The sequence below is a fragment of the Symsagittifera roscoffensis genome, unplaced genomic scaffold, assembly GCF_963678635.1.
Source record: "Symsagittifera roscoffensis unplaced genomic scaffold, txSymRosc1.1 SCAFFOLD_25, whole genome shotgun sequence".
In the NCBI taxonomy this organism is placed as follows: Eukaryota; Metazoa; Xenacoelomorpha; order Acoela; family Convolutidae; genus Symsagittifera; species Symsagittifera roscoffensis.
Window position 1 is genome coordinate 428,190 of NW_026971149.1, and position 12,430 is coordinate 440,619.

At 36.9% G+C, this 12,430-nt stretch overlaps 1 protein-coding gene across 2 annotated transcripts in view; it reads right to left on the reverse strand.

Moving 5' to 3' along the window:
• LOC134856176 (uncharacterized) overlaps positions 1 to 12,430 on the reverse strand; it is a 177,368-nt gene that overhangs the window by 147,067 nt on the left and 17,871 nt on the right. The window contains exons 2-5 of one of the 2 annotated variants that reach the window (XM_063872540.1): positions 7,303 to 7,406; positions 6,340 to 6,408; positions 5,362 to 5,523; positions 4,449 to 4,645 (exon numbers count right to left, since the gene is read on the reverse strand). In XM_063872540.1, coding sequence (XP_063728610.1) covers positions 4,449 to 4,645; positions 5,362 to 5,523; positions 6,340 to 6,408; positions 7,303 to 7,406 — 532 coding nt within the window. The remainder of the gene's footprint in view (positions 1 to 4,448; positions 4,646 to 5,361; positions 5,524 to 6,339; positions 6,409 to 7,302; positions 7,407 to 12,430) is intronic. The other variant, XM_063872541.1, reaches the window with a different exon arrangement.

Consider the following 12,430-nt stretch of genomic DNA (forward strand, 5'->3'; position numbering starts at 1 on the left):
AAATTTTCGACCAAACGAAAAAAAACGCCTCAGCTCAAATATTTTAAAAAAACTACATAGAGGTAGGCAATTATCTAAACTAAGCAGCCCAAAACCAATAAAAATTATGTCGCCTCATTTCAAGTCTTCGTGGCGCAAGGGATAGCGCACTAGACTTCTAATCCAGAGGCAAGAACTCCAGAGACACATGACCTAAGTGATTTTCCAATTTTCATTGAAAATACAAGTCGCGGGTTCAATTCATGACAATGATATTCAGAGTTTCATCACTCCATTGTGCTACGTGAAAATGCAATCACTTGATGAAAAATTTTTGAAAAGACGCATACGTTCAATCCAAATCTAGGATTTATTAACCTCTCAAATCCAAAGCTCAGCTGAAACAGAAAAATTATTATACAGAACAAGTCAGCCACAGTTTTTTTTTACACAGAGGCGACCTCGAGATTTTGAATCTCACGCCCATCCCGCTCGGCTACGAACGCTTTTCAGCAAAAACACTAGTCACAAGTAAAACAGCTACATATGCTAGTAAATTGTCAATGCTATGCAGCAAAAAAAGAACCATAGACAAATAGACACAACACACACCATCTCTACTTTGTAGCACCACTACTTATTTGTCTCTCGCCACCCACCCACGCAACAAAAAACTCTGGTACAATGAAGTAATAAAGGTTGGAATAAAAATTGCCTGTATTGGACTTTCAAAAGAAGCGGAGAAAATGACAGCATCAGATGACTAATAAAACGTACATGTGCTTAACTTACTTCAAAAACACTTAAGTTAATTTTCTCCCGGAAACACACCTGGGGATGGGGATGACCCTGCGGTCGAGGCACTGTCTGCTAACCTCTCAGGAGATATCTGGGATAGCTCGCAGACAATTTGATGCTGCATTTTAATCAATGGTTTTGAAGTAATTGCTTGCAATCTAATACTCATTTGAGAGCTGCAGTTATTTTATTATTTTCAAAGGCAGTTCTGAGCTCATTTCAAAAGCTAGGGGGAGTATCTGTGCTAGGGGTATTGAATTATGAAAGCACGCTCTAAGCCCATGTTCGATTTTGCAGGGGTTTTTGGTCACATAGATTATGAGTCGCACGAAGTAACCACTCAGCCACGCACGGTAACCAATTCACAAACATTAGCAACAATTAAGCCAGAAAACTGATGCTATGAAAGTTCCAATGCTACAAATCGTGATTACAGCAAAAGTGCCACCAAATGAGCACTTTTGTTTGCAAATTAGATTGGAACAAAAAGAAGGTTCGTACTAATACACTATACGCGCAAGCTCGCAAGTGTAGAAACCGCGCTGATTAGTTATCCAGAATAAGCGGCCTGAAACTCCCGATGTTAAGGCGCAAATTACCAAAATTTTCGTTGCTAAAAAGCTGAACTTAAAAGCAAAATGCGGAAAAAAGCCTCAATTCGAAAATTAAACTATCATGAAAAGAGGTACGACTTTACCTTAAAAACGAAAACAAAAGCCAAATGTGGCATAAAAGCTCAGTTTTTATTTAGAATTGTTTGGCCTCAGATATCCAAAAGACTGGGCTGAGTAACTATCCAGAACAAATGGCCTGCGACTTCCGGAGATAACTCACAAGTGGCAACGATTTGTAATGCTTAAGCATCAAATTTTCACGAAAAGTGAAGAAAATAACTCAGTTCTACAAAAACATCGAAATAGAGGTAGACCAATACCTAAATTACGCTGCCCAAGAAAAATTTCCAAGCCAAATAAAAAAAATCGAGCTGCACTTCTAACTCAGACGTCGCGGGTTCGAACACCGCCGAGGATAGGCAAAAAATGCAGAGACACATGACCTAAGTGATTTTCCAATTTTCATTGAAAATACAAGTCGCGGGTTCAATTCATGACAATGATATTCAAAGTTTCATCACTCCATTGTGCTACGTGAAAATGCAATCACTTGATGAAAAATTTTTGAAAAAACGCATACGTTCAATCCAAATCTAGGATTTATTAACCTCTCAAATCCAAAGCTCAGCTGAAACAGAAAAATTATTATACAGAATAAGTCAGCCACAGTTTTTTTTTTACACAGAGGCGACCTCGAGATTTTGAATCTCACGCCCTGCCCGCTCGGCTACGAACGCTTTTCAGCAAAAACACTAGTCACAAGTAAAACAGCTATATATGCTAGTAAATTGTCAAAGCTATGCAGCAAAAAAAAAGAACCATAGACAAATAGACACAACACACACCATCTCTACTTTGTAGCACCACTACTTATTTGTCTCTCGCCACCCACCCCCGCAACAAAAAACTCTGGTACAATGAAGTAATAAAGGTTGCAATAAAAATTGCCTGTATTGGACTTTCAAAAGAAGCGGAGAAAATGACAGCATCAGATGACTAATAAAACGTACATGTGCTTAAGTTACTTCAAAAACACTTAAGTTAATGTTCTCCCGGAAACACACCTGGGGATGGGGATGACCCTGCGGTCGAGGCACTGTCTGCTAACCTCTCAGGAGATATCTGGGATAGCTCGCAGACAATTTGATGCTGCATTTTAATCAATGGTTTTGAAGTAATTGCTTGCAATCTAATACTCATTTGAGAGCTGCAGTTATTTTATTATTTTCAAAGGCAGTTCTGAGCTCATTTCAAAAGCTAGGTGGAGTATCTGTGCTAGGGGTATTTAATTATGAAAGAACGCTCTAAGCCCATGTTCGATTTTGTAGGGGTTTTTGGTCACATATAGATTATGAGTCGCACGAAGTAACCACTCAGCCACGCACGGTAACCAATTCACAAACATTAGCAACAATTAAGCCAGAAAACTGATGCTATGAAAGTTCCAATGCTACAAATCGTGATTACAGCAAAAGTGCCACCAAATGAGCACTTTTGTTTGCAAATTAGATTGGAACAAAAAAAAGGTTCGTACTAATACACTATACGCGCAAGCTCGCAAGTGTAGAAACCGCGCTGATTAGTTATCAAGAATAAGCGGCCTGAAACTCCCGATGTTAAGGCGCAAATTACCAAAATTTTCGTTGCTAAAAAGCTGAACTTAAAAGAAAAATGGGGAAAAAAGCCTCAATTCGAAAATTAAACTATCATGAAAAGAGGTACGACTTTACCTTAAAAACGAAAACAAAAGCCAAATGTGGCATAAAAGCTCAGTTTTTATTTAGAATTGTTTGGCCTCAGATATCCAAAAGACTGGGCTGAGTAACTATCCAGAACAAATGGCCTGCGACTTCCGGAGATAACTCACAAGTGGCAACGATTTGTAATGCTTAAGCATCAAATTTTCACGAAAAGTGAAGAAAATAACTCAGTTCTACAAAAACATCGAAATAGAGATAGACCAATACCTAAATTACGCTGCCCAAGAAAAATTTCCAAGCCAAATAAAAAAAGTCGAGCTGCACTTCTAACTCAGACGACGCGGGTTCGAACACCGCCGAGGATAGGCAAAAAATGCAGAGACACATGACCTAAGTCATTTTCCAATTTTCATTGAAAATACAAGTCGCGGGTTCGATTCATGACAATGATATTTAAAGTTTAATCCAAATCTAGGATTTACTAACCTCCCAAACCCAAAGCTCAGATGAAACACAAAAATTATTATACAGAATAAGTCGGCCACAGTTTTTTTTACACAGAGGCGACCTCGAGATTTTGAGTCTCAAGCCCTGCCCGCGCGGCCACGAACGCTTTTCAGCGAAAACACTAGTCACAAGTAGAACAGCTTCATATGCTAGTAAATTGTCAATGCTAAGCAGCAAAAAAAAAGAACCATAGACAAATAGACACAATTTAGCACGTAATGATTTGGATTATAAGAAACTGAAGGTACCAACGCTAACTTTGCAGCTAATAAATTCGAAAGCATAAAGACGTAGTATGTATAACTTAAGCATTTCAAAAACATTGCGAGATAAATTGAGTTTGAAAATTTGTGAAATCGTTGAAATTTGATTCGTGTGAAATTTGTTTTTATTATTGTATTGATATTTGAAGCAAATAGCTTCTTCGGTTCATTTGATCAATGAGAAATGCATCAACTGAGTTAACTTATTACTAATCGAATGTCAAAGCACATGCTATCAAATACCTTAAAGTTGCCTCATAAGTGGTACCATTATTTGAGACTTAGATTCGAAAAAAAAACGATTAGTCGTACTATTACAATCCGCTCACTTAAATTTGCTAGTGTAAAAACTCAACTTTTCGGAACTAATTGAAAATAATTAATTAAAAAGAGCAAATGTCCTGTTTCGGAAACTTTTTGCATGAAATTTTTCCATATAAAAATTAGGTCCCCCAAGCCGCTTGAAACTGCATGTATATTTTGCTGGAAATTGGCAGATTGCCCTTTTTAATGAATTCTTTGAGTTTGAACTGTTTGCTATCAGTATATAAAGAAGAGCTGAGATGAGATGAGATGGAAAAACTGACTTGTGTGAAGGCATGGTTGTTGTTGTTGTTGTTGTTTGTGGCTGATCTGCTGTTTGACCTGTTGAGGATGAGTCTGTCCATGAGGTCCCACCCAATCTCACTCACACTGGGCAGTCGCTGGATGCGCACACTGCTCGACAGATTAGACGCATTGCTCGCCAGACGACCACGCCCACTCAGAGTGCCCCCGCCCCCAACTGCACACAACACACACCATCTCTACTTTGTAGCACCACTACTTATTTGTCTCTCGCCACCCACCCCCGCAACAAAAAACTCTGGTACAATGAAGTAATAAAGGTTGGAATAAAAATTGCCTGTATTGGACTTTCAAAAGAAGCGGAGAAAATGACAGCATCAGATGACTAATAAAACGTACATGTGCTTAACTTACTTCAAAAACACTTAAGTTCTCGGCCTCTGCCACATGTTCTCCCGGAAACACACCTGGGGATGGGGATGACCCTGCGGTCGAGGCACTGTCTGCTAACCTCTCAGGAGATATCTGGGATAGCTCGCAGACAATTTGATGCTGCATTTTAATCAATGGTTTTGAAGTAATTGCTTGCAATCTAATACTCATTTGAGAGCTGCAGTTATTTTATTATTTTCAAAGGCAGTTCTGAGCTCATTTCAAAAGCTAGGGGGAGTATCTGTGCTAGAAGTATTTAATTATGAAAACACGCTCTAAGCTCATGTTCGATTTTGTAGCCAATTGCTTTCTTTAACAGTGACCTTTTTCAAAAAACTTAATGCCTTGCACAGCAAGCTGCCTATTAGTTCCTATTAAATACGAATGAGGTTGTACAGCAAGGATGCTCTCCTTAAACTTCAATATTCATTTACTGTGGCATTCGATGTTTGTGGGATTAGACAAAAGTTATGAGATTAACAGTTAGGAAGAGAAGTGTACTTGTGGTGTTGAGAGATGCATTGGGATCTATGCCTGCCGGAGTGGTGGCTGCAGCTGCAGTTGTGCGCACGTAGTTATTCGCTGCCGCTGAGGGAGATCGGCCCACTGAACTCATTCGTCTAATTGAACCATCCGGTGAGAACACATTGTCACTGCCCATGCCTAAACACACACTACCCATTACCATGTACACGCCCACTGCATCTCAACTGGCTACGTGAACTGGTGGCCGAATTATCCAGACTACGTATATGAGGAGACTCCTCTAGCAAATTCCACACTGGTCCCACTTGTAGGGCTTTGTTCTCTAACAGAACTGTTCGCTCTTAGCCCAATTGTTGCAATGAAATGATTGGATAATTCAGATACGGTAAACTAAAGAGAGTCATTCGAATACAACTACGGGCAACAGCATTAAAATCAGACTCCAAATACTGGCTATGTAGTAAATATATACAGGAGAAATAAACTCTTTCTTTCTTTCTAAATGGCAACATGATAACAGAGGACTGAAAACAGAGGAGAGGAACAGCAAAGCAATAAGGCTACAGAAATACACATGCACAATTGAACTTGTGGAAAATAGGGGGGGGGGGGGTCGCAATGATGCAAACGCATGCTTCTTCAAGGGCGAATGTGATTGTCCTGCTACTTTTCAATACAATCACGAAACATGTTTCCTTCCTATGGAAAAGAGCAAAAAATGTTAAAAGGCGATACACAACATGAACAGTACATTCTAAAACAGTACATGTCTAGAACTGGCTAAAGTAAAGCATATCGCACCACCCAGTCCACTTTCTCGAGCTTGGTGTGAGAGTGATCTCAGCTGGATGTCTGTGATGTGAAATGTATTCGCTTTGATAGTTGTTCACTCACTTCACTTCACTTCACTTCAACGACAGGGACTTAATCTCATTGGGATTGGAGACTTGTGGCTGCATTTGTTCATTCGACCTCATTACTTTCCAGCCTTACCTTGTAGCGTGAGTGAGTTCTCAGTTTGCAGTTCGAGAGTGTGTTCACTACTCGTAACCAGTCCGGGAACTGATGGAGCGTGAACAAAGGGGGGTTGGTTGAATAGAAGCAACGGGTCGGGTGTTTCAAATGAATATTTTTGCATTAATAATTTGTCTTCCAATATTTGAAATTCGGAAAACATGTCCAAAGGTTTTAGGAAAGCATTTTTTTTTTCATCATTGCTGGGACGCAATTTCTGGTTTTCCTCAAATCTTTGTCTATTTTTTCCAAAGTGCACTAATTCAGGATATTCAGTTTTTCAGTTATTCGCGCCAAAAAAACGCAACTTCTTGGTCGTAACTTTCCTCCTATAGTTTGGCTCCGGAACATGTTGTGGCAAAATCGGCAAAATTTTTATTAGTGTTGCGGACAAAGTTTAAAACGATTTTTTTTAGAAAAAAAGGCTCCCCCTTGAAGCCTTCCTGCGCACTTAGCCACTGTGTTGTACACGGGCGGACGCCCTTCCCCCCTCAGGGATTCGACCCCCTGCCGAATCAAAGGGTCCCTTTTGTACTATTTTGAGATATCCATTTTGGCTGAATAACCCTAAAACTTTTCTTAAGGCGCCTTTGGCGCCAAAATATACAAAAATTGACGGGGGAGCGCGCGCCAAAAAACGCGATTTTTTGGTTAAAATTTTTTCTAAAAGCCTCAAAACGCGGTTTTTGGCATGTTTTTTTTTCAAAATTTTGCCTGCGGCTCAGAAATTTTGGCCAAAACAGAATTTTTAGTACTTTGGCAGAGCTCGGAAAATCATTTTGTCGACCTATAAAAAAGTCGACAAAAATTTTGCGGAAAATCCCCCCCCCTCCTCGAGAAAATCCTAGATCCTCCCCAGGTTGTACTATAGATTGGGGATGAACTATAACCAGATGACTAGCTGTTGTGCTTGAGATTTAGACTTGTTTTCGTTGAACTCACTGGCAGTGGCGAGGAACTCGAATTCGAAGCCATACTGCACCTGGTCCCCCTCTCTCTCCCTCTCCCCCTCAGGCTTCATTTCCCCAAATAGAAACGACTTGTACCTACAACATAATAAGAGAAGGTACATTTACACAATTCAAAACAAAAGATATACACACAGGCCAAGCAAAGCTTCGGACCAGTTGCCATGCATCACGAACAAAAAATTGCAAACTAGCAGAAACAAAAAAAGACAAAAAGCACCAAGACGAAAAATTAACTGGAAAAACATCAAATAAACTGTCTAAACCAATATTTTTATATCCATTTGAGCACTTAACTTAAGTGTTCAAGTTACCAACTGGGCAAACAATATCTAGCGGCAACTAAGCCGACGCCCCGTGAGCCGAAAACAAAATTGTTGTCACACCAAAAATCGGCTATAACTCTTTAAAACTCGAAAACTTACCAGAAACGAACCATCGAGTATAAGATTTACTTCGGAAAACTGTTGGAACCTGATCTAAACTATATTTTATGATTGGATAAATTAAATGTTTTACCAATGTAAAGTATTTAATATTAACCAATCATGATCCATCTAACTAACAACCCACTTATTTGTAAGTGCTGAAGTTACTTGTAATTTCAGCACCAGAGAGATTTGAATTTAACTTAGAAATTAGTTGGACTCTCCCGAGCACTTCAGCAGCCGCAATAAACCAGTATACCCTAGATCTATTGAGCCTAGCAGAGACTAGTTAAACAACCTGAGACTAGATAGTATAAGAGTAAGATTAGGATCGGTATTAGACTAAGAAGTTGCACGAATCTATCCGGCCGAAAATAAGATAGCGTGACGAGCAGACGGTGTACCCTATCCGAAATTACTCTATGAGTTATACACCCCAGTCCTAACTCATCTGGTGCGACCATAAGTCTCGAACAAGACCTTACTAGATTAGAATTAACCAAAATTAGATTAGAAATTAGACAAAAACATTTACAAAATGTTATACGACAATAATTTAATTGAAATGTCTCTCCGACTCAATAGATCAGAGCCAATATTCCGAACCATAATAGAACTACCCGGAATTGGAAGAAGACATCGAACCAAAGACGACATACGACAAAGTAGAAACTTGCCGTATAGTTATATGATAGTTCGGCAAAAGCCAGAACAAACTTTTATATTTCGAATACTACTTGCAATGAATTTAGATTTCCATTTGCAAACATAAAACCTTGAAGTAAATCTTCAAAATCATTTCAGGCGCTAAACAAATTAATATTATACAATAACGATTGATAAAAAGATCTAAGATCGTTTTCCTAAAATTCTGCAGTATTATACAAAACATGTTTGAAGAATATTTATTGGAAAATAAAAATAAAAATTAGTAGCATGACAATAAATGGTTAGTAATCATAAATCATCCTGTTGTTCCAGCTTCATCACCTAAAACATAACAGCAATCATAAACCCACTAATATCATCAAAACACTAAATCTTTCCTTTACACAAATTTAAAACTTTATTAAAATTTAAAGTCACTTAATTTAAAATCAGATCATCAAGGCTTATCCTTGGATCTTAAATCATTTTCTACTTAATTAAATTTTAAATTTGATCATCAAGGCTTATCCTTGGATCAAACAGAACAACTTTGTTCTCCCCCACCCACTTAATTAGTGTCTAACGACCTCAAACGTCGATTCACTACCCAACCCTTTCTAAAAACCCAAGACTAATAGAAATTTTTAAACAAAACTAATCATTCAAATTAGGATAAACAGTGAAGAACTTCGGTTATTCATCCTTCACTTGACCCCTCCTCTTACCAGACCCAGGATAAATCTTAGACTTAGTAAGTTTAAAATAGTATCTAACGAACTACTCGCGTTCTAATTATACCTGAACCTTGTGGATCGATTTACTATTCTCCAACCCTTGAACACAATCACTACCCCTAAGTAAGATTAAGTAAGTTAACACCTTAGCTTATACTAGTCACGAGAAAGTAAAAATCATTCTTCGGAATCGATATACTTTTCTCTCCAACCCTGAACAATTAGACCCAGGTTAAGCTAACCAAAAAATCGTAAGAACTAACAGTTTAAGTCAATAGAAATCATTTAACAACCTTTTGCATCCGTCATTCTAAACCTTATGTCATTTAAAAACCTAGGAAATAAACAAACAATCATTTTACACAATTGTGAAATAGATAACAAAAAATACGACCTTGTAATCACACCTCATACACAAACAATTGGATACATTCGAACAAAACGACAAACACTAAAGAGAAAAATAATAACTAAACAAAGACAAATAACACGAAAAAGATTTTCAAAAAATCGAAACGCATTTTCAGAATCAGAAACCAACAGTTTAGACGAACTTTACAAACTAAAAGAATCAATAGATAAAAATTGCCCACAACACGATCAATTATATTTTTCTGACTCAGAAACAACTTCAAATTCATCACAAAGAGGAAAAAGAAGAATAAAAAAGCAGTATAAACACAAACCAGTACATTTATACAATTGGAATCAACCAATTCGACACATTAATAATTATATATTAACAGTCATCGAACGAAAAAATGAGTTCAACGCACACCCCAGGTGACGAAACTCCAGATGATGATGAAATCTTTCCTTTTATAGTAGATGCAGATACTGATAGAGGACAACACATATTTTGTCAAAATTTACTCGTAAATTTATTTGAACCCGGAATCAGTCCATGTAAAACAGAGTTCCCCGATGTAAAAATCAAAAGACAAATCATAGATCACTATCTAAAAGATATATGCAACATAACACAACAGTATGGAATCTACTCTATAGAATTCACTTCCCCAAACCATAATAATAGAACATATACTATTCAAACAGACGACCTTGATTTAGAATTTTCAAAAGTTTTTTCAGAATATATAAAAAGCATCCAATACCATAACTCACAAAGAGCAAACTCCATTTTCACCAATGAAGTTTTCGCACTAATATATAGTTATATTTCGATATTAGAAAATGAACTCCCATTAACAAATGTCTCACCGACAGAAACATCTAAACATTTAAGAGTACGACATGAAATCACACTACTCTCTAGTTATTTAAACATCATCAAAGAAAATTTCACGAAAGACGACGTTTCACAACATACCAAACACGATTTACAAAAAATTTTAGCATGGTTCATAATAGATTATTTTACACACAATATTGATTTAATTGCACAAGCAAGAAAAAATTTTAGACCCCAAAATTCGAACGATGATACCGCTATCACAGAACAATCAGATTATGTTTGGGACCCCGAATGGTCTCATCCAGCATTTATAAGCTTCCCACAATCAATCTCAAGTCAAGCAATAAGTACAATATCTTACATAAGAGATTATGTAAGAGTAATACCATTAACAATTGATGCAACACCATTAAACTATAATACATTTTTACCCGATACACAAAATAATAGTTTAAACTCTACAGTCATACACAATGAAAACCTCAATGGAACTAGGAATCTTACTCAACAAGATATCCAGACACCATCACACTTCATAAATGAAGAAATTGTACACACAACAACTACACAACAAAGTATTTCACCAATACGCCCAAATTTAACAACACCAAGAAATACAAATCCTTCACAAACACAGGTAACCTTACAATCAACCGTTAAACCTTCGGTTGCCCCTAAATATTCACATATGGATTACCAAACATACAAACCCATGACAATACCATCAAAAACACGCAAAACATTCACTAGAAACAACTTTGCAGACCATAATTATAATTATACACATCCATCAAAAACAAATTATCAACCACAAAGAAATTTTAATCAATATACAAAACCTCGAAACTGGGATAACCCAACGGCCCAATATAATTCCACAAATTTTCAACCAAATCCTCCACAGGATCGCAGTGGAAATTACCCATTTTTTCAACAAAATAAAAATAAAAAACAAACATCTTATCAAATAGATTATTTATCCTCAGATGAAGATTTCTTACAACCAGATATATTTGCACCAAATACTCAAGAATATCGTAGACAAGGAATACAGAAAACACGTACAAATTATAGAAATTTTTCTCCACAACCAATAGATGCACAACATCAACAACCAATTCAACAACAAAACCCAATTAATACACAATCTTTTCAACCAATTCAACAACAAAATCCAATGACTGCACACTCGTATCAAGCATCACAAATGCAAAATGAAATACCACTCCCATATTATCTTCAACAACATGAAATAACAAGAAACCAACTTTCAAATTTTTCTCAAATGCCAAATGCAGCAGAATCATTACAAATGACAATGAATCCATACCTAATGGGTGGATCATCAATAACATCAAACAAACCCTTAATGGTTTTCACAGGAACAGACCCTGAATACTCTGTAGAAGATTACTTAAATGCAGTAACAGCAAATTTGATTTTAAATATAGGACCTGAACCAATTAATACGCCACTACATCAAAACTGGATACATCGACGCACAGCGTTGATACAAACAACCTTAGATGGCGCAGCCCAAAAATGGTTTTCAGTACTACCTCAAGAAATAAAATCAAACTGGAAAAGATTTACACAAGAATTTTCAAAAATGTTTGACTCCGAAAGAAACAAACAACAACAAAGAGTTTTATGTAATGAAATTCGCAGATTACCAAACGAAACCATCAAGCAAATAGCAGTAAGAATCGAAACACTAGTTCGAAAAGCATATTCACTAAATACACACGACTATAAAAACACTAAGATGACAGAAATCTTAATGATGACCTTAACACCACAATTAAGGAAAATAGCAATAAAAAAGAGAGCATCCCATCCTTCTTCAATTCGAGAACCCGATTTAGATTTTAGAAAACTAGTAGACAAACTAGAACAAGCAGAAATCACGATGAAACTAGAAGAAACGGAGAATTTGAAATTACAATATGTTAACAAAATTGAAACGACTCCCACTAATATTAATAATATACAAGAATCAGAAACAGATCTCGTTGAAAAAATCACTGAAATACTCAATATTTACAAAAAGAACCCGAACTTTAAAGGCAAACCATCTTTCAAGAAATGGTGTAATTA